General features: G+C 50.9%; 5 protein-coding genes across 5 annotated transcripts; 2 read left to right on the plus strand and 3 right to left on the minus strand.

Moving 5' to 3' along the window:
- Window positions 1–791: 791 nt before the first annotated feature.
- Window positions 792–1,680, plus strand: ACHE_50991S (Saf4/Yju2 family protein; the record flags this gene model as incomplete). The annotated part of the gene is made up of 2 exons (XM_043280769.1): window positions 792–942; window positions 1,004–1,680. The coding sequence occupies 2 exons, from the start codon at window positions 792–794 to the stop codon at window positions 1,678–1,680; spliced, it is 828 nt and encodes a 275-aa protein (XP_043138315.1).
- Window positions 1,681–2,030: 350 nt separating this feature from the next.
- On the minus strand, window positions 2,031–13,880 carry ACHE_50992A (histone acetyltransferase TRA1; the record flags this gene model as incomplete). Its single annotated transcript, XM_043280770.1, has 5 exons — window positions 2,031–2,714; window positions 2,766–11,600; window positions 11,658–13,496; window positions 13,568–13,725; window positions 13,829–13,880. The coding sequence occupies 5 exons, from the start codon at window positions 13,878–13,880 to the stop codon at window positions 2,031–2,033; spliced, it is 11,568 nt and encodes a 3,855-aa protein (XP_043138316.1).
- Window positions 13,881–14,982: 1,102 nt separating this feature from the next.
- Window positions 14,983–17,614, minus strand: PPP2R5D (protein phosphatase 2A regulatory subunit RTS1; the record flags this gene model as incomplete). The annotated part of the gene is made up of 7 exons (XM_043280771.1): window positions 14,983–15,135; window positions 15,304–15,616; window positions 15,668–15,966; window positions 16,022–16,375; window positions 16,429–17,028; window positions 17,102–17,410; window positions 17,591–17,614. The coding sequence occupies 7 exons, from the start codon at window positions 17,612–17,614 to the stop codon at window positions 14,983–14,985; spliced, it is 2,052 nt and encodes a 683-aa protein (XP_043138317.1).
- A 1,350-nt stretch (window positions 17,615–18,964) lies between these two features.
- TFC1 (transcription factor TFIIIC subunit TFC1) lies at window positions 18,965–21,077 on the plus strand (the record flags this gene model as incomplete). Its single annotated transcript, XM_043280772.1, has 5 exons — window positions 18,965–19,099; window positions 19,148–19,457; window positions 19,507–19,584; window positions 19,632–19,740; window positions 19,793–21,077. The coding sequence occupies 5 exons, from the start codon at window positions 18,965–18,967 to the stop codon at window positions 21,075–21,077; spliced, it is 1,917 nt and encodes a 638-aa protein (XP_043138318.1).
- Window positions 21,078–21,273: 196 nt separating this feature from the next.
- ACHE_50995A (uncharacterized protein) lies at window positions 21,274–22,455 on the minus strand (the record flags this gene model as incomplete). Its single annotated transcript, XM_043280773.1, has 2 exons — window positions 21,274–22,289; window positions 22,344–22,455. 2 exons carry the CDS (start codon window positions 22,453–22,455, stop codon window positions 21,274–21,276), a joined length of 1,128 nt encoding a protein of 375 aa, XP_043138319.1.
- Between the last annotated feature and the right edge of the window lie 1,498 nt (window positions 22,456–23,953).

Here is a 23,953-nt window from a genome sequence, read left to right on the forward strand (position 1 = left end):
TTGCAAAACCAGTCTCATCAAAGTTATAGATATCATCAGGTAAGATACCATAGTCAGCATTAACACGTTGAACAGTATGAACCCAATCACATAAGGCCCTTTGATCCTCATTTTGCGCACGTCGATAATCATAGCGTCTTGAGAATCGTGTACATAGCTCCGGTCGGCGTTTGGTAAAGCTTGTAGCCCAGTTTTTACCAACTGTATGTGGTGGACTAGAACCGCATGCTGCAAGTAGAATATTGGCTATTCCTTGCACTGTTGATGGCCTTGGTGCTGCTCCACGCATATCCATATCCAATATCCATTTGACAAGCGAGTCCTCCTCATATTCAGTCAATTTATGGCCAGTTGGGCGTGCTTGAGCGCGAGATAGCTGTCCATTAAGGCGGCGTAACAAAGTAGACTTCGGACTTCAAAACGCGCTGCAATCTCGCGTATAGATTCAGTGGTTTTATTTTAAATATGTATGATGGTAAAGAGGATTTTGCCCTCTTGTTTAATAGATTTCTGCCAGAATTGAGTGCGTTTCGGAGGCATGGTGTTTGAATTCGGGGTGACGCTAGGAGATGCGATTTTGGGGACCACACGGCCGGGTGGACACTCGGGCGGGAATTACGTTAGTTAATAAAGCTTCCTTGATACCTGAGGCAAAAACCACACTCATCTCTCACGTGACTTTATCGCCGACGTCGATCTCTATCGCAAAGCAGAGTCGCCATCAACAACTACACCACATCCACATCTACACCCCCAACCTACAGAGTACTTTCTAATTCAGCACATTCATCATGTCTGAGCGAAAAGTCCTTACCAAATATTACCCCCCGGACTTCGACCCGTCCGCGATCACTCGCAAGCCGAAGCACTTGCGCTCAACGGGCCCGAAAGTCATCACCGTCCGATTGATGGCGCCCTTCTCGATGAAATGTACCTCATGTGGTAAGCTTTCTTTTTCCCCTCCCTGTTTCTAATCTAAATCAAGTACTGATATGAAGGGCAGGCGAATACATCTACAAAGGCCGCAAATTCAACGCGCGTAAAGAAACCACCGAAGAAAAATACCTCGCTATCCCCGTCTTCCGCTTCTACATCCGCTGCACCCGCTGCTCCGGCGAGATCACCTTCAAAACAGACCCCAAGAACATGGACTACACTTGCGAGCGTGGTGCAAAGCGGAACTTCGAGCCGTGGCGGGACCCCAAGGCCGAGAATTACCATGAGACGGAGCAGGAGACGCTGGATCGGTTGGAACGGGAAGAAAACGAGGAGCATGAGCGTGAGGAAAGGGATAAGATGGCAGAGTTGGAGTCGAAGATGTTGGATTCGAAGAGGGAGATGGCGATTGCGGATGCGTTGGATGAGATTCGGACGAGGAATGCGAGGATTGAGAGGAATGAGGCGTTGGGGGATGAGACGGCGATAGCGCAGGTTAGAGATGCTGTGGATGAGGCGAAAGAGAAGGAGGAGAAGGAGATTGAGGAGGCTGCGAGAAAGGCTTTCATGACGGAGTCGGGGGAGAAGGTCAAGCGGATTGTCGAGGAGGATGGGCCGTCGACGAGTACTGCTGCTCTGGAGAAGAAGCCGGATATGCCCCCTCCGTCGTTTGCGAAGGTCAAAAAGCCAAAGAAGCCTTTGGCAAACAGTCTCGGGATTAAGAAGAAGCAGTCCCTTGTATAGACTCGCGCTCCCCTCGCTACATCAATTTTATATAATGGTTGGAATTTGGCGTTTGTTTGGTACAGGTCATGCATTTACAGCTTTGAGCTACAGAATCTAGCAACGTTGAATAAGATTTATGGCATTGTTTACTGTACATCAAGGAGTCAAAAGCAAATGGCTAGATTGAATACAAAACTCGAGTAAAACAATAGAGATATCCATAACCAATATCCTCATAAGCAAGCAAATCACCCAGCGCCATAAAACTAAAAGTCATCTATCAAATGGCTAAAACCCGAAAAATGCAAAATAGAACGCCTGATAAGCAGTACACAAAATCGAAATACAAAACACATAAAAAGCGCAGATTACAGGTATGGCATCCATAAAGCATCACAAGTCGCCAAATGCTGCGGGTTCACAGCCTTCGAAATCAGATCAATCGTAGTCTGGTTCGCAGGCAAGTTGCCCTCAGGCGGACTGGCCAAGCTGACAGCTCGATTGACGATAATCTCACTGTTGTTGTAGACCAAGTCCCGAAGTTGCGGCACGGGGAGCACGCCGCGATGCTGTGCCGTAGCCCAGTACATCATCTCGTCACGGACGAAGATGCTCAGTTGCTGCTCCAGTTCGTGACGCGGTTCTGTTAAGCATCGCGCAATGGCCATCATCGCGCAGGCGAAGACACCCTCGGTGGCAATCGGGCCCAGCAATGTCTGGATGTTGGGAGTGAAGCGGAAGGGAACTTGCTCGGGGTTGTAGAAGAAGGCCTTGGCCGGGTTGATTGTGGGGATCAACTCAGAACCCCAGATGTCACCGGTCGAGCGCGAGATCATGATCTTGTTGGGGTATCTGTTGCCCATGTGCATTACGTATGTCATGAACGCAATAGCAGCGTATTGGAAGGCGAACTGGCGACGGAAGAGCCAGAAATCGGCAAAGCTGGGGTACGTCTGCTGGAAGAAGTCCAGCACTACATTACTGGGAACCCACTTCTCCTGAATGGCCGTGAGGATTTCAGTGCGCAAGACTTGCTGCTGATCGGCGGAGCGCTGGAAAGCGTCAGTCACATTTTCATATACAATCAGAGGAGCAACACTCACGTTCTGCTTTGTCTCCGCCAACGACCTCAACTTCTCCATAGTAAACAGCACCGGCTCATCCTTATTGATGCCAACGCGGCGACAGTAATCCTCGTAGATACCTTGCATTGAGATATACGAAGGATCATCGCGAACCAACCTGATATGGGGAGCCAAGGGAACCATGAGCGGCAGATGGAAGTACAAGTTGCGCCTCCGACTTTCCGTGCGTTTACCAAGAAGTCCGTTCAAGATACGGAACAACTGCAAGATCCGCTCTTCGCGACGACAGTGACGAGCCGCAGGATGCTGCACAGCAAACGGATGAATGCTACCGTCATGGCCGCGAATCCTGAGACGACGGTGGCACACACCAATACCGCGCACCAGGTCAATGTCCGGTAAGAAGCGATCAATACGGACGAAATCCTGGTTCTTGTCCTTATGCAACAAGTACTGGCCCGGTACCTCGACCTCGTCAAATTTGAGGAATCGGAATTCGCTGAGATGTGGCGAATAGCTCTCCAGGAACTGGAACTGAGGTCGCCGGTCGAGTTTCTCCTCGAACTTGTCACGCCAGCGACGCAGTTTCTGGATGTACTCGTACATGGTCGGCTTCTTGACCACAAAGTCCACCTCGAACGACTTGCGAATATGCGCAGGCAAGATGGTCTCAGCGAACCGCGTGATGTTGGCTTCGGTTGCGGGAGGCAGCTTGAAATCTTGAGCATACGATACTGGCATGCGGCCAACGTACGCCAAACCATCATTGAGAAGAGCGACGATAAGACGGTACGCGTCCTCGTCGGGCGGGCACTTGAAGTTCTTGTGGATCTGATCGACCATCGTCTCCATCGACAACGCAAGCAACGGGAAGGCAGTCTTGAGACCAGACATGATCTCATCCGAATACTCCCACGGCTTCTTGAGCGGTTCCTTTTCTGGCTCTGCACCAGAACCCTGATTCTGCGGTTGCGGGCCATTCTGTCCAGAAACCGGCGGTTGCTGGAACTGTTGCTGTTGTCCCGGAACTGGAGGCTGGCCAGGGATCCCTTGAGGAGGCTGCATCTGGCCTGGATTGGGCGGCGACTGCTGCTGTTGTGCTTGCCCTTGTTGCGGCAATTGTTGTTGAGGTTGAGCCGGGCTCTGTGATGGCTGCTTGTTCATCGGCTGACCGTTCACAACCGGACTAGCATTGGCACTTGGGTTCGAAGTCTGCGCCGGGGAGCCATTCGCATTGCCGTTGGGAGGTTTGGCCTGTGGCGAGCCTTGCGGCTGCCCCTGCTGTTGCTGCTGCTGTGCCTGCCTGACACGGTTCAACTTCTCCTGCTTCTGGTCATGCTGTTTCTTGATACTAAGCATGTCCTCTCTGTTCGTCCGAAGCAAGAAGAAAAGTGCCTGCGGGTACAACTTGGCAATCTTGACCAGAACCGCCTTGCAAAGACGCGCCTCGCGATGAGACAAGCTAGTAAGCAGTTGCGGGATAAACGTAATCCAGTACCAAACCGGTGTGTCTCCCTTGAAATTCTCGAATGCACTAGCGACACGTCCTTCCTCATCATCCAGACTCAAAATCCAGAGAATCCGACTGAGCAGTTTCCTCGACTTTGCGTTCTTGTAAAGACCAGCAGCCTCCAAGTAACAGCTCACAGCGTTACTCGCCAGCTCGTAGTCCTTAGGATCAGCCTTGAATCGATGGTCGCTGTACTGACCCCATTCAGACCACGCCTTCGCAAGTCGCAAATCGTAGTACAGAGCAACACCAAACGCCTCGTTGGCATCCTTGACCGACTTCAACTTAGCCAAGAACATACCCTTGAGAGTATAGAACTCTGCCTTTTGCTGAGCCCCGAAATAGTTCAGGTTGGTGTTGTTGATGACGTCCAGGCCACTAGTAAGCTCCTTCTGGTTCTGGTAGTGGCACTTGGCCTGCTCGCGCAACTTCAAGAACGCTTCTTGGATTTCGATGTTTGGCAGCGTGTAGATGCGACTGAGCTGATTGATACACACCTCGGGCATCTGATGCTTGCGAGCCACATGCGCGAAACGGTTGATAATCCATGCAGTCTCATGGTAACCCCGGTAAGCGTACGAGTTACTGGCGACATTGTTCGTCTGTGGCGGCAACAACCCAAGGTACGTAGCGTTGATCAGTTGGAAGATATGCTGGCGCCACGTAACAAGATCCTGCCAGGCATTGATGTCATCCCAGAGGTTGGGAAGTCGGTCTCTCCACGTTCCCAGCAAAAGCTTCAACTCAGCAGACTTCGTATCCAGATTCCGCTCGTTCGTCTGCGACAAACTAGAACAGATATGACTAGCATCATGTAACTCAACCAAAAGCTGGAAGTGCTGCAAGATAGGAATGTGAGCGTTGGTAATCCGCTTAGGCAGCTGAAGCCACTTCCGAATCGACAACTGAATCGACTCGTCGCAAATACCATTGAACTCCTGGATATTCTCCTTCTTGAGATGGTACTGAAGCAATGCCATAAACGCATGGAAGAACGTGCGACGGGGCGTTGGCGCGTCCGAAACAGACTTTATCAGAGACTCGAGCTGCTCCCGGTTGTTTTCACTCTGCCAGTTCTCGACATTCCTCCAAGCAGCCTCCAGGAGAAGATCGTTCAAGTTCTCGTGCTTCGCAAAGTCGCTCAGAATGTCCCATTGCTGGAGCTTCTGGGCGCAAATCAACCAATGGTCTTCCCACAAGAAGTACTCTCCCTGCGAGAAGGGCATGGCTCCGGAGCGAGCCTTGATCTGCGCATTTTCGTACAACTGCTGCGCCTTATCCCACATGCCTTGTTGCTCATAGGAAATGGCGGCGTTGGTCTCGACGAACTTGCAACGACGCCGCCATGTACCGTAGAAGAAGTCGTCCTCTTGCAACCCTGCGTAAACTTCCACTAAAGCATCCAAATTGCTTTCGCGGACGGTTGGCGTGTCGATAATCGGACTAATGGCAGTCTCCTCTAGATACGTCGCAGCAGTGTACCAAGCATCATACGTGCGACTGAGATACTTCATGACATGCGGAGGGATCTTGAACCGTGGCCGGGCCCGAACAGCACCCTCGAGCAGGGCTTGCACGACATTCGGCCGCTTGTCGAGCTGTCGCTGGTGATACTCGCGCGTAATCAGAGGAACCATTCCCTTCTCAAGATCAATCCGATCATCCTTGGGCAATGTCGACCAGACTGTTGTAAACAACGTAGTCCACAGCTTCTGAGCAACCTCAGGGTCGGTATGCTGAAGTTGACACAGAGGCTCCAGCAGATCCCGGACCTTAACATCACCAATTTCCGCCAGGAATCGTCTGCGGTCAGAAACAAAGGCCTCCAATGAACTATCAACCATAACATCCGATTTCCTGGAATCATTCTCCGAACTGCTGAAAAGGAATGTCACAGGCGAAACGGTGAAATCATCCGGATGCAGCCTCGCAGAAGTCGTCATGTCGATACATCCCAAAACGAGATGCGAAGCCTGAGCCAGCCAGAACGAATCCGCAAGCGTATCCCAATTCTGGCAGGTCAACACATAACTCAACCGCGAGCTGGCGAGGCGTGTCAAACTCCTATCGAAAATGTTCATGAACCGGTTCCGCATCTCAACATCCTGCGCCCTAGTACCAATCAAGAAAGCATGCTCTAGCCGGACCGTCAATTCCGTCCTTGTGATCTTTGAATCTTCATAAATCCGGATAACAAGATCCAAGAACTTCTTGAGCATAGTCTGATCAGAACGCGTCTCGAAGAGCAACATCTTATGCAAAACAGCCGTCTTCTCTTTCAACGTCGGCCACGACTCAGTAGACCGGAAGATCCAAGTCTCCACCATTCCAAGCACCTTACTGCAAAGCTTGATATTTTGCGATCGCTCCACCAGCTGCGCCAACACACTGAGGAAAGGGCGTCGCTGCTCCCCAAGGTGCGACATGCGCACCGAGATCAGTTCAATCGTCTTGAAAATGAGGTCGACACCGATCTCAAATTCCTGCTGATCAGGCACCCCCTCGCCAGGCTTGACGGCCAATGGATACTGACCTTGGCTGTTGGCAGTGGCCGCAACATGCTCTTTGGCAAGTTTCTGGGAGAACGCCTTCATAACCTGGGGAATGTGCACATCCATCTCAGCAGGTTTCTTCTTGGAAAGCGACCATAGCGCATTCAAGCTCGAGATGTAATTGCTTGCCGAAAGAGTCTCCGTCGCAATAGCTGAAAGATAAGTCACAAACTCGGACGGCGAGCTGTCAACATCCATGGCATCCTCTTCCTCGGGTTGATCATCCGGCAGGGAATCCAGAACACGTTTAACGGGCGACGGCAACTTGGGAGAGATATCCATTTCCTCTTCCGTACCATGCAAGCAATCTTGGATCTCCGGGTTGTCACAGCGCAAAGACTTCTCGAACAATTTCTGAATCGCCGGCAACCGAACCCCAATCCAGTCATCGGACTTGGAAGCAAGCAAAACCCGAACAACTTGCAGGGCATTGACCATGTGCGTAAGGTGTTTCTCGTCAGGCTTATCCGCCCGCTCACTAGCCAGAATTGGGTCTGTGGCTTTCGGATAGAGCTCGACATCAATCTCACCCCAATACCCAGGAGATAAGAGGTTCCTCAGGAGATAGACCGCCTTCTTGATCATATCACCGGCCATCACAGGCTGCTGTGTCTTTGTCGTCGAGAGTTCCCGAATCCGAGCCGCGGGAACCGGGAACCGTTCAGAGATTGTGGTGATAAACGTAATGAGGTACTTTGTCATCGCAGCCCGCAGGTCAGGAGGTACGGTGTACTCTCCACGCTCGCGAGTAGTAGAAACGGGCGGACCGAGCGCAGGTGAGGAAGCCGGTGCACTCTGGTTCTCTTCGACCTTTCGCTTCTTCGATGGCGATTCGAGTGCTCCGCTACTACTGACGATTGGAGTTGTATTCTTCGTTCTCTTCTCCTCCCAGTACCAAATAAGGTTCATCAGATTCAGCGCAAGCTTCTTGGCCTCGTTGGAGTTGCTAAGCGGCGGAGCAATCTTGATCAGAGAAGGAACAATAAGCGGCACAAAATGCTCACGCGACTCATAAAAGAGATCCGGCTGCCGGACTAAGAACTGAAAGATGGACATAACCTGCTGCAGGTTGGCGGTTTCTTCGGCCAGAATGCGACGCGGCCATTTCGCCCACAGAGGATACCGCGCATCCGCCACTTGGCTACTGTTGGCACTGCTGGCATTGTTCGCAGCCAGGACTCTCGTGGGTAAAACAGGCGCCAGAACATCCAATGCTTGTGTAACCAAAGCCTTGCCCTCGTTCTGATGCGCTCTAAGCAGAGCAACATAGACCTGGATCACAATCTTGAAAGGCGTCTCATAATGGGCAATGAAATAGCTGATAAGGACGTAAGCACCATACTTGTTGATAATATCCTCAAGTCGAATGTAGTTCCAAGCAAACTTGATGATATCCTTCCGAGAGTCTTGCACGGTAGTAGAGTGGTACTTGATAAGCAAAGCGGACAGCTGAAGCAGCTCCATGCGCGAGTGGTCAACACCAATCTGGCTCGACTCCTCAGCCAAGTCGGATAACTGAGGCCGCCACAGACGGTTCTGAATCGACTCAGTCATACTCTTGTCCATGAGCTTGGGCGTGTTCGGAGGATTGTTCCAGGAGAGCTGAACATCCATGGCAAAGATCGGATTTACTAGGTTTCGGAAGGCGTATGTCTTCATCTTCTGCGTGCACGACCTCTGGCCATAGAGATCCAAGCAGCGCATCACAACTGATCTTCTGTAGTCGATGGACTCATTCGTGATGATATGGTGGTAGATGAACTTGGGGAACGCCAGCGTACGCTTCAACTCCTCCGCAGAGAGACCATCAATGACCTCAAACAAGAAGTCCAAGTCCTGAATCGACTCCGACAGATAAGTGGTGAAGATATCCATGAGCTGTTCTTCTGCTTGCTCAACCCGTAACCGCTCACTCGCCATAAGTTGATCAGCGCGGAGCTTCCTCTCAAGATCGCGGCCAGAGTGCAAGATCTTAACCCTCAAATCCGGATGAGAAACGAGCCACTTCTTGGTTGACTGGTAGCAAGAAAGGGAATGGGCGACATAGATACCGTTGATCGCAGCAGTCGTCTCTGATTCTTGGCCAAACGCAACCGAAGTGAAGTTATCAGTATCGGCAACGACTGCATTTCTCAACCCCTCGCTTTCCGGGTCCGAAATGATCTGTCCAAAGAACCGTCCGAACCGCTCATCCTTGAAACGAGCCAGGAAAAAGGCCAAGCTTTCTTTCGGATAGCGGTTGAGATACTTGACGAGTGGTTTCCGGAACGGGCTGTTCGATGTCCTCCGGAGTTTGTCTTCGAGATCCAGGACTTTGTTGACAAGATGCTCCATAAAAGATGTAGCTGCCGGCGGGAGGAGGTGGAAAATGTTAAAGATTGCAGCCACGATCTTCATGGGTGGACTCTGCTCAACAAGACTGAAGGACACTTTCTGCAAAGTTGCCTCATCTGCAATGACCTTCATGTGCTCCAGAAGACGAGCCCCGATTTCGACCTTGAAGTAATTAGTGAGCAAAGTCAAAAGCCGTGCAAGTCCATCAAGACCAGCAACGCTCAACCGCTTAGGGTCTTGCAAGTTCATTAAGATAGGACGAAGACCATTCTGAAGAAGATCCTTGGGCAACTTGTTCGTCTGGGTCAACACATCTCTCAGCCCGGCATTCGCCGCCTCAATCACATCAGAAGATTTGGAGTAGAGCGACTTGAAGAACACCGAAATTATACGTGCACGACTAGTGTTCTGCGGGGTGTTGGCAAACTCGGGGAAACTCATTGCCATCGACAGAAGTCGGAGACAAGCCACCCGTAGAGAGATAATCATATCGGCATTCTTGAACTCGTTCGGCTTGGTCGCAAGGGATTCATCATCAGCGTCCGCAAGCGCAAGAGATTCAAGCATCAGGCGGTTCAAGGGATCGTTGAAAGTGACAATGTCGTTGTGGAGGCCCAGGCAGAAGGTGATCGCATCGATAAAACCGATCTGAGTCGCAAATGGCAAGGCCCGCAAAGGCTTGTTGAAAATTGACTGCAAGAGACGGTCTTTAACAGGGAAAATGAGCTCATGCACCTCGCACCCAAGAACATCCGCAATGGTCGAGAAGCTGCGTCGCGAAGCATCACGAACGTGTCTGTTCATGTGCGATAACTCGTAGACGAAAAAGCCGCAAAGGGAGAACAGTCGGCTCTTCTCGTTCTTTAAGTCATCTTTGGACACTTGCTTGATGCACCTTCGCAGAATTACATCAAGAGTATCTCGTGCCCGTAAACGCGTGTTGGCAGGAAGGTCCGACGGCGTATCCTTGATAACGTACATCAACGCGCGAACGAATTCAGCTTGCTTATCGAATAACCATGAGTCTCCCAAGTCCAGCTTGGTTGCGAACAGATGAATGCCGAGACTACCTCCGGCCTTCGTGAACCACTCCTCACTGTGACAGCTATGGCAGAAAACCCGGCCAAGATGCTGGAAGAAGGGCAGCTTAGAGGCCTTTTCAGGTGCCCCAAAGATCACAGTAGCCGCCTCCTTCATGACATTTAACACAGTATGAGCCCCGTCCTGGACGCTGGCGTCATCGGATGAAAGACTCTCAACCACAGCTTCTGCGAGGACTCTCGAGTCGAGATATATAGGACCTTCTCCACTGGCGACATCAAACGGCTTGCGGTTATGTCTAGCCTGGGCAAGGGCTCGTCCTACCTCAACGATGGCAAAATGCTTGCAGACATCGGTCACAAACGCTGTCGCGGACTGCGAAAGCTCAGGGACTGTTGTAGCAAATATTGTCGCTTTAAGCAGTTTCTTCAAGAGCCCCTCCTGGTTCAACTTCTTCTGAATTGAGCTAGATCGCTCAGATTTCTCCAGGATATCTGCCACAGCCGTCGTCTTTCCCTCGACGAGGTCATTGGCGTGAAGACGAAGAATCGATGCGAAATCGTCCGGTAAGTTTTCGTAGCCAATGTAGAGCTTTAACTGAGACGTGATCATGCGGTAGGCTTGCTGTTTGTAGTACACATCGGAATCCTTCGAAGCAGTGGTCTTCGGTGCCTCCATGAGCTTCCCGATAGCCAAGTCGATACCAGTCTCAATGGGGAAAGGCCGCCTCTCATTCGGACCAATAAGCTTAACATCGAAGCTCGGAGCATCATCAGCAAACTGCTCAAACGAGAGCTCAGGTGGATGGTTAAGGAACTTTCTATTCCGACCACCGAGCTTGCCAAGAATCCTCATGGTCGTATGGGCGTGGAAATGGTTGTAAGGATGAGGTCGCAGATGATCCCAGAGAGCTGTCATTAATTCATCCATGATGGGTGACATGATCGGATCAAGATAGTCAGCAGTGAGGTTGTCGACACAAAGCTCAAGAGTCCTGAGACCCTGTCCAACAAGCTCCGAGTCCGCGCGCAGAGCAACCACAATGGGACGCATGAGGTAACTGAGGTGAGGCAAGAGATGGCTCAAACGAGCAGGAACAGTAAGGGTAAGTTCGACATAGAGATCACGTTCCTGTGGTTTGCGCGCTGCGATTAAGAGGTTGTTGAACGTCTCCAGAAGCATCTCCAACAACGGAAGGATTTCCTTATACAGGAGCTCGAACCTGCCACCACCAATACTGCGGAAGAGGGAACGCAAAAGAAGGAAGTAGTTCATAGGTTGCTCAGCAGTAACCGAAAGCTCAATGCACTTGGTGACGATCTTGGTGACATGAGGATGCAACACCTGCTCGTTCTGGAGGGAGAAGAGCGTCACAGCCATGAACGAGAGCTTGAACATCCGAAGCAGAATCTTCGCCTTGGTCATGTCAGATGTCCCAACCTCGTGAATGCGTTCCATGAGATATTGAAGCACCATTCCAGAGAAGGCAGGTGATGTAGCCTCACTTGCCAAGAAGAACTGCGGCAAATGAAGCAATGCGCCATGCTCGAACATGAGGTCATGCAGGTACGGAATCTCTGAATGGAAGACTTCGTGGAACGTGGCGGTGTCGATGCAGTGGAAGACAGTACCGAAACTCTCCAGGAGCTCCTTCTCCTCCCGCGACATAGGCGCTGTGTACTGACTTGCAAGGAAGTCAAACGGGGAGGAGTAATTCACCTCCGGTGGGCTTTGATCAACGCCATAATACTTGAAAACGCGAGCACCCTCGTGGAACAGCTTCTTGATAACCCGTACTTCCTCAGCATTGTACCCGTACGAGACCTCAGACCAGTTAATGGGAAGACTATTAGGGTCGATCTGAACATTGTCAGGGTTGCAGTTCTTCAACTGATGGAATATGTTTTTCAACCCATTGATCAGGTTCTTGAAGAGGAAGATATTATCTGCCACGGGGTCACCAGTTCGATCGCGAGGATTCGAAGTCTTGATGGGGTGTGCGGAAAAGATGTCGATCTCATCCCATTCTGGTGGCTGTTCCTTCTCAGCGAGGTATGTCTCCGAAGTAGGATCTGCCTCTTGCGCGGCCCTCTCCTTGGACGCAGTGGAAACTTTAACGGCGTTTTCGAATTGGTGGTTCATTGTCGCAAACTTGTTACCAATCGCATCCAAGATCATGATCAAGAAGTAGCGAGCCTCCCCCTTGTCCTCAAGCTTGGATATCCGCTCTGCCATGTTCAGAAGCAACTTCGCGCTCATCGTCTGAAAACTGGTGCCGGGGTAGTCGTCGTGGAGGTTCTTCGTGTATACCTCGACAGTCCGCCGAATCTGATCTCTTGTGAGGTGGTCTCGTACATGGTGAATTAGGTCGGCAAGCATGCTGTACGCAAGCGGTCTCATTGTCTCATACACGGTAAGGCCATCACCAATCAATGTCCGCTCGTCGAGGAGTTCGTCAATCTTCTCCAGGAAGATCTTCCGGTAGTTGAAGTTGATTATGTGACGAATAGCGACCAGAAGCTCTTTCCTGGCACTGGATTTCTCTCTCGGGCAATCTTGCAGAAGACGGACAACCACAGTCGGGAGAGTAGGAAGAAAGTCCTGGAGTTGATGCGCGTACATCCGGAGCAGATATGCCAAAAAGCTCATTGTTTTGACTTGCGCCGTGATAAACTCGCCAAATGCAGCTCGGTTTCTGATTTCCTTGCACACCCCCGTGAAGATCTTCCCCTGCTGTGCGGCCTCCGTATGGGCTTTCTCCTGTGGCTTTGCTTGTAGAAGAAGAATACTCTTGATTAGCGGCACGAACAGCTTGACATTGGCGGAGACGGAAGCGCGATGCGACTGGAAGATCGAAACGACAATGATCGGGCATTCGGCCAGGACCTTGAACGATTGCATTCCCTTCAACAAAACATTGCCTGGTTGTTGATCCGGTGCAAGATCGGCGACTGATGTAGCTGGCGAGCTTGGACGAGGAGACTGGAAGACCTGCGCAGTGGCACCGGGTGTCGAGGGCATCCCAGACGGTGTGTTCTGACTGGGTGTGTCAAAGGTGTCGCGGACCACTTGCTCCATGGTCTGGAACATTTCCTGGATAAGCTCTAGGAACGGCTGCACTCGACCAGCGGTGGCCTTTGGCTGGTTGCGTTCGAGATCCATAATCGTCTTCATACACAGTACCGCATTCTCTTCGTTTTCGACGCGCACGAGGTCCATCAGCAGATCAACCATATCCTCCGCATAGGGTTCGACGTCGAGGGAAGCGGTTGGCAGCCGGTGAAGTGTCTCGAGAACACAATTGCGCAGTTTCTAGATCAGTTTGAGGCGTATTAACCCCATGCTCCCAGCATTCCAAGCGCACATCTGACGAGTAAACGCACCTGGTCAAACGACAAATTCGTGAAAACCGGATCCCCCTTCAAGATCGTCTTGAAAACCGGCCACAACTTCGCGAGGAAAAGCGGGTAGCTTGCGCCAGAACATAGCGGCTCGATATTATCTCGCAATTCGACTGCGACATTGGCTCTGACCTTGATATCTAACAGACGAAAAAGCACCATTAGCAATCTCCAACCCTAACCACATTTCCATCCAATGCCCATATAAACCAGGGCCCCGTATCGCAAGCAAGGAAGACCAACCAATCTTCTCATCTCCCAGCTTGCTGGCGTAAATGTCGATATTGCGCTCCATGGTTGCGACTGAGCTCGCGCCCCCGATTCGGTTCGGAGGTCTTAGGATAACGTCAAACGGGAATTCGAATCGCTGCCAGGCCACGAGGCCGGCTAAAGGTCGAGTGGAAAAAGAGCCAGCACTGTCGGGGACGTGGGTGGTTAAGTGTGCTCTCTCGAGAACATTCGCAAGGGCTATCTTCTATTCGCCCGGGATTGCAAAAAGTCTAAGCATAAGAAACGGGGTCATCAAGTCATCAATCGCTCCCTTTCGCTAATTGGGAAATGCAGGAAAATTCAATATAATTAATATTAAAACCGGGAATTAGAAAAACGGCGGGTATTATGAAGGAAAAGGGAGAGAAGGGAGGTGGAAAGAGCGAAGGACTTGGATATAGAGAGGGAGCTTCGCGCGGACACACGCCTGGAAAACCGACAGAACAGAAAGCAGCGAGAGAACGCGGGCATCGCAGAGACCCCGAGCGGATACGCTAGTCCTAATTGGGAAAAGCACGGAAGCTCGTTTTTCCAGCCGGCTACACGCGCGCTTGTTCGAGAACAGCGAATCATGAGCTTCTGTTAGAAAAGAGGAACGCGACTTTCGCTTACGACACGTGGATTAGCGCGGTGGCCGGTACTATCAAGCCCTAGGTGCCTCAGGAATTAATTGTACTACCAAGGGGAGGGGATGGAGGGAAGCGCGTAGGGAGATAGCAAACGGGTGTTTGCTGTTGCCAAAAATACTTATTTCGTTATAACTGGTCGATGAAGGGAAACGCCATTTGCACCCATTTTCCATATCCGAAACACAGTTCTAAAATAGCCCAAGTCAAAAATGAAAAGTGTCCACTCCGAGTTCACGGGCCTGGGCAGGCCACTCACGGAGAAAAAGAAGAATATTGAATGCCATGTACACAAAAAAGGGTTGGGGGAAATAGTATGAAGAAGAGAAAATGAAGAAATGAGGAGCACAAAAGGGGCTTTGACGAGGCAGAAGGGTAAAAAAAGAGAAAAGAATAATCAAATCGAAAGGAACACACATCATCGCAGCTCGTAGTCGCTATGCCATCATTGCAGGGAATCAATGGATGGGAGGAAGGAACAAGCCATCACTACCCCACAGCTTAACTCTTGGTAGAATTGCTTCGCGTCGGAAACTGTACGGCGATACCGGAACCAGTCGACCGTCGTCGATCAAAGATGCGTGGTCGAATCTCACTGCCGCTACCACTTCGCCGCCTCCGAGAAGAACCATCGAGGGAGCCGCGGCGACGTCTCTGGAGCAAAACGGACGTTTTCACGTTAGAATCACGCTGGCTGTACACGGCAGATCGGCAAATCTTAGCAAACGACAAACACACACAGAAGGAAGGATAAGGAAGATGAAGTCGCCTGCTGGAACACAAAGATGTATGCCGCCGTGTTTATGAATGTGTGGGACTAACCGAGGTTGGCTTGCGCTCTGGAGTCGAGCCCGATTCATCCTGCAATTTCAGACGGTTCTGAGTATCTTGAGCGATCGCGTCAACCTCGTCGATTTGGAGTGGGATCTCTCCAGTGTTGGACGGTGGTGGGGCGACGCCATTCTTCCGATCTTTGGCCTGCTCAGCAAGTTTTGCCCAACGGTCCTGTCGAGCCTGCTCGCGCTGTTCGGCGGTATTCATCCGCTCATTATACTCATGGGAACATTCATCGAAGAGCTGTGGGTTGATTTCCATGAACATCTTCATGGCGTTGTACACCATACTGTGGATCGTCCTGGAACAACATCAGCAACGGTACGTAAATAATAAAATGAAGCAAGCTTACCTATTCCAGTGACCCTTGGAGTTTTCGTATAATGGCGCGAACATTATAGGCAAGATGACTTCAACATTGTCACTGACCAAGTTACAGAAATACTCGTTGTTCCAGAAGTAAAGAGCGCGTTCCGCGACCTGGAAGTGGGGACTAGCAACCGATTTGGCCAATTGTTGGAACAAGGGTTCCTGGACCTTGACGAACTCTGCTGGGTCCATCACCTCGAAGATGTCCTCCACTTCGTTCAGGAACATGACTTCCTTGGTGCTGTTGACCTTGGGCCAGTAGCGCAGCAAGCCACAGACAACCTTCATTTGTCAGGTTTCCTTCTAGGTGACAGGGAAATGAATGTTCATGACTTACCTCATCTGTCAATGACGAGTCCTTTTCAAGGAATTGCACGATACAGTATGCCAGCTGCGGATGATACATACTGAGACTCTTGACCTTGTGGAGAGGAATCAACACTCTTGTCAAGAAGAGTTTGTGCTCCTCCTTAAGAGGCAAGGCGAAACCGTTGATGATGGAGCCCAGGATTTCCAACAACTCTGCAATACCATTGAACCGCTCGGTTTCATAGGTGAATTGGAAGAAGACGTTGTTGATCGACCGTCGGATGTATGACCGCAAGTTCAAGAATTTACCGTAGATCCGATGCAAGGTGGTCTTGAGGAAATCGCGTTCACGAGGGTCTTCCGAGTCGAATAGTTCAAGCAACTATAACATGTCAGTATACCCACGGCTTAGAGATATGGATACAAGAAATATACCTGAAGCACAAAATGGTGGTCTATGTACGCCTTGGCAACATTGGTGTTGAAATCTTGACTCTCGATGAACCGCAAAAAGAACTCATAGACAACTTGGATATGGGGCCATGCGACTTCCAACACCGGCTCGTCCTCCTCGGGATCAAAAGCCTCCCCTTGAGGCGTCAAGGGCGGTGGAATAGGACGGAAAAGGTTCTTGGCAAACATTTCGACAACCCGGGGGTACATTGGTTCCGTAATCACCGAACGGTTATTGGCGACGTAGTCTAAGAGCTCGTGGAGCGCCAATCTCTTGATTTCTTTGGATTTCATATCGGCGGTCGGGTCATTGAAGTCGAAAATGATATTGCATTGATCGATCTTCTGCATAAAGAGATCCTGGCGACGATTGGGAGGCACTTCGTGGAATCCCGGCAACTTCTCCAACTCCCTCTGGCGCTGGTCGGAGATGTCGAATCGCGACGAGTGCTGGCGCTTGGGGGTCCTAATCCCTTCCGACATGTCCTTGGGCGTTGTCTGGAGGCGATCAAAAACGTTGGATTTCCGGGGAGGTGCCAGATCTCCCGGCATGGTCTCGGCCGCACCTGGCGGAGGTGCGTGCTGTAACCATTCATTCAAGATCAGTAGGCCGTAAGGAAGTAAAAATAGAAACGGAGGCCAAAGATGCGCTTACCGGTGCACTGGGGCTGATGACCACACTGGGAGCACCACCCTGTTTGGTTGGGGTTGCGGGGCCATTATTCCCCGGCTGGCCTCCCTGGGGAAGATAATGCGACCCAGGAGCTCCCGGCGGGTATAGTCCCTGCGCAGCATTATCTGGCGACCTTCCCTTTGTATCATTTACCGAAGTCGTTGAGGATGTAGGAGTGCCATGGTTTGGAGATGCAGATTGGGAGATTCCGAGCGCTGCTTGGTCTCGAGACTGGTTGGAATCCTTCTTCTTCGACGATTTGTTGTCTTTCGCCCGCGACAACTGCTCATGCTGGGAGACGTTAACTCAGAATTCGGGGCTTCGGTATGATTCCTCCACTGCTCGTCGCCTTGGGTCATCATTCCCACTGTGAACAGAAAAGGGGGGGGAACGCGGATTATCACGTAGCAAGGGCGACCAGGCGACAGAACCGAACGGAGAGGGGAGCAAAAGAAGAACCCCAGGACTTACCACTCTCTGTCTGAAGCCCTTCATTATGCCGGGTATGTAAACAACCACATGTACTCGGCCAGGATTCTCGATGCCAGTGCAGCCGGACGCCGCACACTAGCAGGAGCGAATGTAGAGGTGAGCGACGGGAAAGGCGGTTCAAGGAACAGTCACGACGGAGGACAAGAGGAATGTGTTTATAAGGACCTGAAACAATAAGACCACATGAGCGACTTGCCGACCAACACCGGATAAACACGACAGCGGGACCGTTGAATCGAGGCCAGCTCCGTTTGAACACAGAGAACTGGCGGGGGATTGACTGGCTTGGGTATTTTTGATCGACGAAACGAGAGACAATGGGAGTTTGGACGAAGCGGAGGAGGTGAATAGAAGGGGAGGGGGGTTAATAGAAGAGGTGGTTGGAATGAGAGGCAGAGAGCGAGATCTCAGGGAGAAAGCGACCGGCAGGCTGGTTCTCCAGGAATGATGTTGGGGGGAGAGGCTTACCTCGGGGGAACAATTGAAGAGGAAAGAAAGACGCGAAATGGCGATAATGATTATAACGATGCTATACCAATGCAGGTTGCTGTCGGTGTGGGTTGCTGGTGGTCGTCGTAGTTGTCGTCGAAGTAAAGTGATGGTGGTGGTCCTGGCTCTGGTCTGCTGCTTGGGCGATCGACTCCGTGTCGCTTAGCGGCTGGCGGAAGGGAGCTGGCGGGGAGAAAGCAATAATATGGGCAGCGATTAAGAGAGAAAGAAGCACGAATTAGATAACTATAGAGTCCAAAAGATGCTTAATCTCAGGCAAATCTGGTATCTTGTTGAATTCGAAGGGCAGAGGCTACCGAGGTGGCCGATTCTGGTGCGCATGTACATACTGACCACGGAGTACAGATTACAGTTCTACTCCATTACACAGAAGGATTCTTATTCTTATTGGTACTTTTTTTCTACTGGTTACAGAGACAACGGTGTTGAGCTTTCTGCTGGTTATGTGTTATTCAAGTCCTGTGCAGTCGCGGATATCCCTGGAGTGCAGCCATAAGTCACTGTAGTTTTACTCTATTGAAATATATTGAAATAAATGAAACGAGATAATTAGTTAAAAGGGAGTTTTGAGTAATAATGGAATAAGCAGAAAGGGCCAAAAAAAAAAAACAACGGAAAAGAGGGAGTTCGCACTCTGTCGGGAATCGAACACAGGTCTTCCTGCTCACTAATTATTTTCGGATATTACGGCTACAAGGGCGTGACAGCCCATCAGACCATAGAAGGCTAAACCAACAAATAGATTTTCTCTAAAAAATTAATAGAAATGATAATGCCATTTACGCTGCTTAACGCGGAAGATCCTTCCATCACTGCAACCATCACCAAAGTAAATTTATAGCCATGACAGACGAGCAAAGAACAGCCCCATTTTATACAATCCCACCCCACCATATAGTCAGCATCGAGCATCCGGGTATAATTCGCAATGTCGATAAAGCAGTCGATACGCTCGAGGGCAACGCGGGCATTTCCAAGGTACCCCTCCCTTTCCCGGTATAGAAGACGCAAACTAATAAGCACCAGATTATAAACTCCTCAAGGACTGATATAAGAGCCAATTTGAACCTCCGCCCAGAAGATGCCATGTCCAGGCCTTTGCAGTCGACTGGTTCTCAGACGAACAATGTCCTGCTCAAGGTGACTGTTCCGAGGTGGACGGGACGGAGACGGAAGAGGGGGACTGAGGAGCCGTTTAAGGAGGCACATCATCCATCTGAGGATGATGTATGTCCAAGACGTAGTGCGAGAGACTTGAGGAGAAGCTTAGAGGATAATGTTGGGAGATATCGGGCTGAGCCGGTGGGGATGGTGAATCGGACGCATGTGTTTCGAGGTATACACCTATACATTTCTACACGCTTGAATATATACTTACTGGACAGGAATGCCGGATTTCGTGTGGTCGACATCGTCCAGCGAATTTACCAATCGGTTCCGTGATCAAATCTTGTCGTTCGACTGTATGTGTGATATCCCCCGCTCAAATATATATATACTGATGTCGCAGATATAAAAATGAAACAATTCGACATCAACATGTCCAAGGGTGCCATCTCCAACGTGGACATCATACCACCACCATCTTACAGCCACGGGGACATCCCATTCAACTACTTGTACGTCCCCTCCCTCCCTTCTCTCCCAAAGACAAGTACTAACTGCCAAAAGTTACCGCCAGAACCCAACCGTTAGACAATCTCTCGACCAAACTGGCAAACCAACAACAATCAACACCTCCTCCGCCACAAAAATCGCAACCCACCTCGTCCCTTACGACATCCAAACAGTCCCCCAAGCCCCCCACCCCGGCTGTCCCCCAATCTCAACTCTCGAGCCAGTTCTTCAAGAAACCATCTCAGTTCTCGAATCCCTCTTCAGCACAAGACCAGCCTGGACAAGACGCGGCCTCCGCAACTCCCTCACCAAGCTCGAGCAAAGACACGCCCTGAAATACGCAGTTCCCTACGTCGGCTACATCTTCCGCTCAGGACCATGGCGCGACGCGATCGTCAAACATGGCCACGACCCGCGCTCCTCTCCAGACTACCGCATCTACCAAACAGCCATGTTCCGCCTCCTGCCCCGTGACCCTGAAGTCGCGCGTGACGGCGGCGGAAGCGCCAACACCCTTACAGACACCACAGGCACTACGACAACTGGTAGTGGCGGACACGGCGGCATGAAATCTAACCGCCGCCACACTCACACCCGCTACTCCGACGTCGTCGCCATAAACCCTTTCGCAAACCCATCCTCCAGAACAACACTCTCCGCAGATAACACCTTCACAACAACTACCCCCGTCCCCGCCGAAACAACACATATCTTTACAGGCACCCCGCCTCTCCATCACGACGGCCGAATGTGGATGTTCTGCGACATCGCAGACCCCCTGCTCCGAAACTTCCTCTTCCCGCCAAACCCGTCTGACCCAACAAAGCCACCCCCAGGCTTCCTCAGGGAGACATGCGAACCGGTTACAGACGGGTGGTACGGGACTGGTACGATGGCGAAAGCGAAGGCTATAATGCGTGCCAAGATCCTGGCTCTAACTGAGAACCGGATTACGGATGATGAGGCTGAGTTTGGAAGGATTCTTGCGTTTCCAGATCATGTGAACGAGGAGAATTTGAATGAGGACGTTTTGAAATTCTCGTGTGAAGGGGAAGAAGTTAGTTCGAGGGAGATGCAGATGGCTACTGATATTAGGGCTGCGATTAGGGGTGCTGTTAGTTGGAGGGCTGTTGTTAGTCGGCGTGGGAGTGTTGATGGAAAGGGCGGGGAGGCCGGGAAGAAAGTGCAGTGGGAGGATGAGGGTGAGGGTGAGGGTGATGAAGGGAGTGAGGGGGAGGAGGTTGAGATGCAGAATCAAGAGGGCGAGGATGAGGATGAGAACCAGGACGGGGATGATACGGATCAAGATGAGGATGACGAGATGGATGAGGGATCTTGATAATTGGTACATTGTTCAATTGATATACAGTATTTACAGCACTAGTATGACAGATAATCAGACAAAGTAAACAATAAAAAGACCGGCTTGCTTTTGCACATCAACAAAGGAGAAGGGTATCAAGACGAAATAGCTCAGATGACCACCAACACAAACGCCATGCCACCGAAATTATAAAATAAAACGAACGAATGAATTATGCGGATTCCTCCTCAGCAGCACTCTCGCTCTCATAGATCTCAATCCCAGCCTCTGACGGCTCACTCTTGGCAGACTCGTCTTTCGAAGCAGTAGGCTCAATAGAAGAGATAGACGAGACGGAAGACAGCTTGGTGCTGCGAGCAGGCTTGGTGCTCCCACGAGATGCAGACAACTTGCGCATCTGCACGGGAACGGGAACGTTCTCAACATCAGTCTCTTCTTCCTCATCCCAAACCACGGCGTAGGAAAACGCATGGCAGTCAGCACCATAGTAATCAGCAGCATTGAGCTCACCAAGCGGAGCACGCGATTCCTCCATCATGACAGACTTGCGAGTAGCCGCGGCAGGCGACTCCTGTTGAGGTGCAGCAGGAGCCAATTCAATGCCCAGCTCAGCGGGCGGAACGTTCTCCTTCCCGCGACCGGATGATGTCTCTTGCTTGGCTTCGCTGTCGCTGATATCAAGGACACCGGTAGAGTGTTGCATGAGGTTGGTCATTTCCTCTTCTTCAGAGTCGACGTAGATATCAAAGGACCAGGAGGCCGGGACAGGTGTCTTGGTAAAGGGAGTGGAGGGAGCAATGGTCTTCTGGGACTTTCCATTCGACAGGGCCGTCGCAATCGAGAATGGCCGGCTAACACTCTTCCGACTTGTAGGCTCAGGACGAGTCCCCTTGGTGATATTCGACCTCCGAGCAAACGGTTTGCAGATGGACTTGAGGGATTGGGGCGAGCGACCGGCAGGTTTGAGGCTGGGAGCGGACTTCGGAGTAGACGGCTGGGGAGTGGACGAGATGCGAGGGGCAGGACTAGTTTCGATAGTCTTCAATGCGAATCGAGAGGTCTTGAGAGGCTTGGAGGGAGCGGTGGAGATGGAGGTCTTCTTGCTGGACAGGTCATCGTCTTCGTCGGATCCGCGCTTGCGTTTGGAGGAGAGGTTGAGAGTCGGGTCGATGTTTTCAGTGTCAATGTCGCCCAGGGGCTTTCTTTTGCCGGTGATGATGATGGCACCTACACGCGTTAGATTGATTGTTTTTGTAGATGCGAGGCTGAATTGGGACTCACCGTTTTGTTGATTGCGGATGTTCATGCGAGATTTGGCCAGGGCGCGCAGACGAGGCGCGTCCAAGCTGGCAAACGGTTGGCGTGCAGGAGTAGACATGGTGACAGCCGCCATTACGGAGGTTCAGAGTTGATACAGATCAGAGATATGTATTCTGTAGCTGTCAAGCTGAGCTGAGGAGTTTGTTTTGGTGGAGATGGAGGACGGTGATTGGCTGTCAGCTACTCTATGATAGAGTGGTTATAAAGAGTGCTTGTACAGATTACACGAGCAATTGAAAGAATTGAAACGATGATAAGCAATTGACAGACAATATTGAAGAGCCAACGAGGAAGAAACGAATATATACTGTTCCTGGGAAAGGCAAGGAAGGGTCACAAGGAGGAAAAATGCGGGCGAAAATGGAGGGCAGGCTCCATTCATTCCTCTCCACCTGAACATGCGGTTTCAACGCCAGCCGGCGCGTCCCTGACGTGGTTCGTGTGTGATGCAAGGCGCGTGTTTTATCTAATGAATCTTCCTTCGTCTGTATGTCTAGCTATCGTTTACCTGTGTTAAGGGGTCTAACCATGCTCTAGCCATACTGGGATAGCTAACAGGTGCTATCCATGACGGTTCGACTACGCGGATACCACTACGACTCTCTTAGACCGCTTCTATTCCAGATGGAGTACAGATGGAGTACAACCTCACAGACCATCCACTAACACAAGCTACAAACCCAATAATCATTAATTGCTTCACCTCCTCATCCCTCTAACGCGTCCGTCGCGTCTTCGTGTCTCCGTATCTCCAGTTCTCCAGGTCTGCACTCCTCACACCATACTGATCACTTCTCTGAAACCGCCTCTTCTTGCGACCTCACGCGTGCTATAAGTAGAAGCCTGGATACGTGGTATCGATCGGACGGTGATTAGACTACGGGTTACGGGGTACAGACTACATATAGAAGTACTCTAGTGTAACGCAATGCCCGGATTAAGGCATTCTCAGCCAATGCTTGCCGCCAGAGACAATCGTGATGAAACAGACCAGTACACTACAGCCCTAGTATTACTGTGAGGGCTTACTCTGATACGTCCATCCTGAGAGGGGATTCCCTGATCGGCCGGATCTGATCTTCATTCATACTACTCAGTACATTTCCGGGGCTATCCGAAGAGCGTGAGGAATGCTATGACAGGACAGGCATACCATCCTCGCGACTCAACATCCATCTAAAGGATTCAATATTCGTGCCTATACAGGATCGAAGAAAGTGAATAGAATACTGTACTCCTACTGTCTTCCATCCTCGACCTAGCTAGGACCGTAGACCGTGCTCCTTCCTTTCTCGGTTAGCATCCACCTCCTTCTCACCACCCACTTCACCCATCACCCATCACCCATCATCTACTATCTAATCAGTGAATGTCATCAAACTACAATAAAATTTCTTCTATTTCTACTCCTGCATCTCGAAATACCTTTTACAACGTCCAATCGCATCCACGCATCCTTTTTGGTCGATATCGTCTTACTCGAACCATCCCAAATACTGTCTCCGGACACAGTGACATCAGGGACCTCAACCATTGTGGCCGTCCTTTGACGTGTCGTCTTGGCCTTTAAA

The sequence above is a fragment of the Aspergillus chevalieri genome, chromosome 5 (genome assembly GCF_016861735.1).
Source record: "Aspergillus chevalieri M1 DNA, chromosome 5, nearly complete sequence".
NCBI classification, from domain to species: Eukaryota; Fungi; Ascomycota; class Eurotiomycetes; order Eurotiales; family Aspergillaceae; genus Aspergillus; species Aspergillus chevalieri.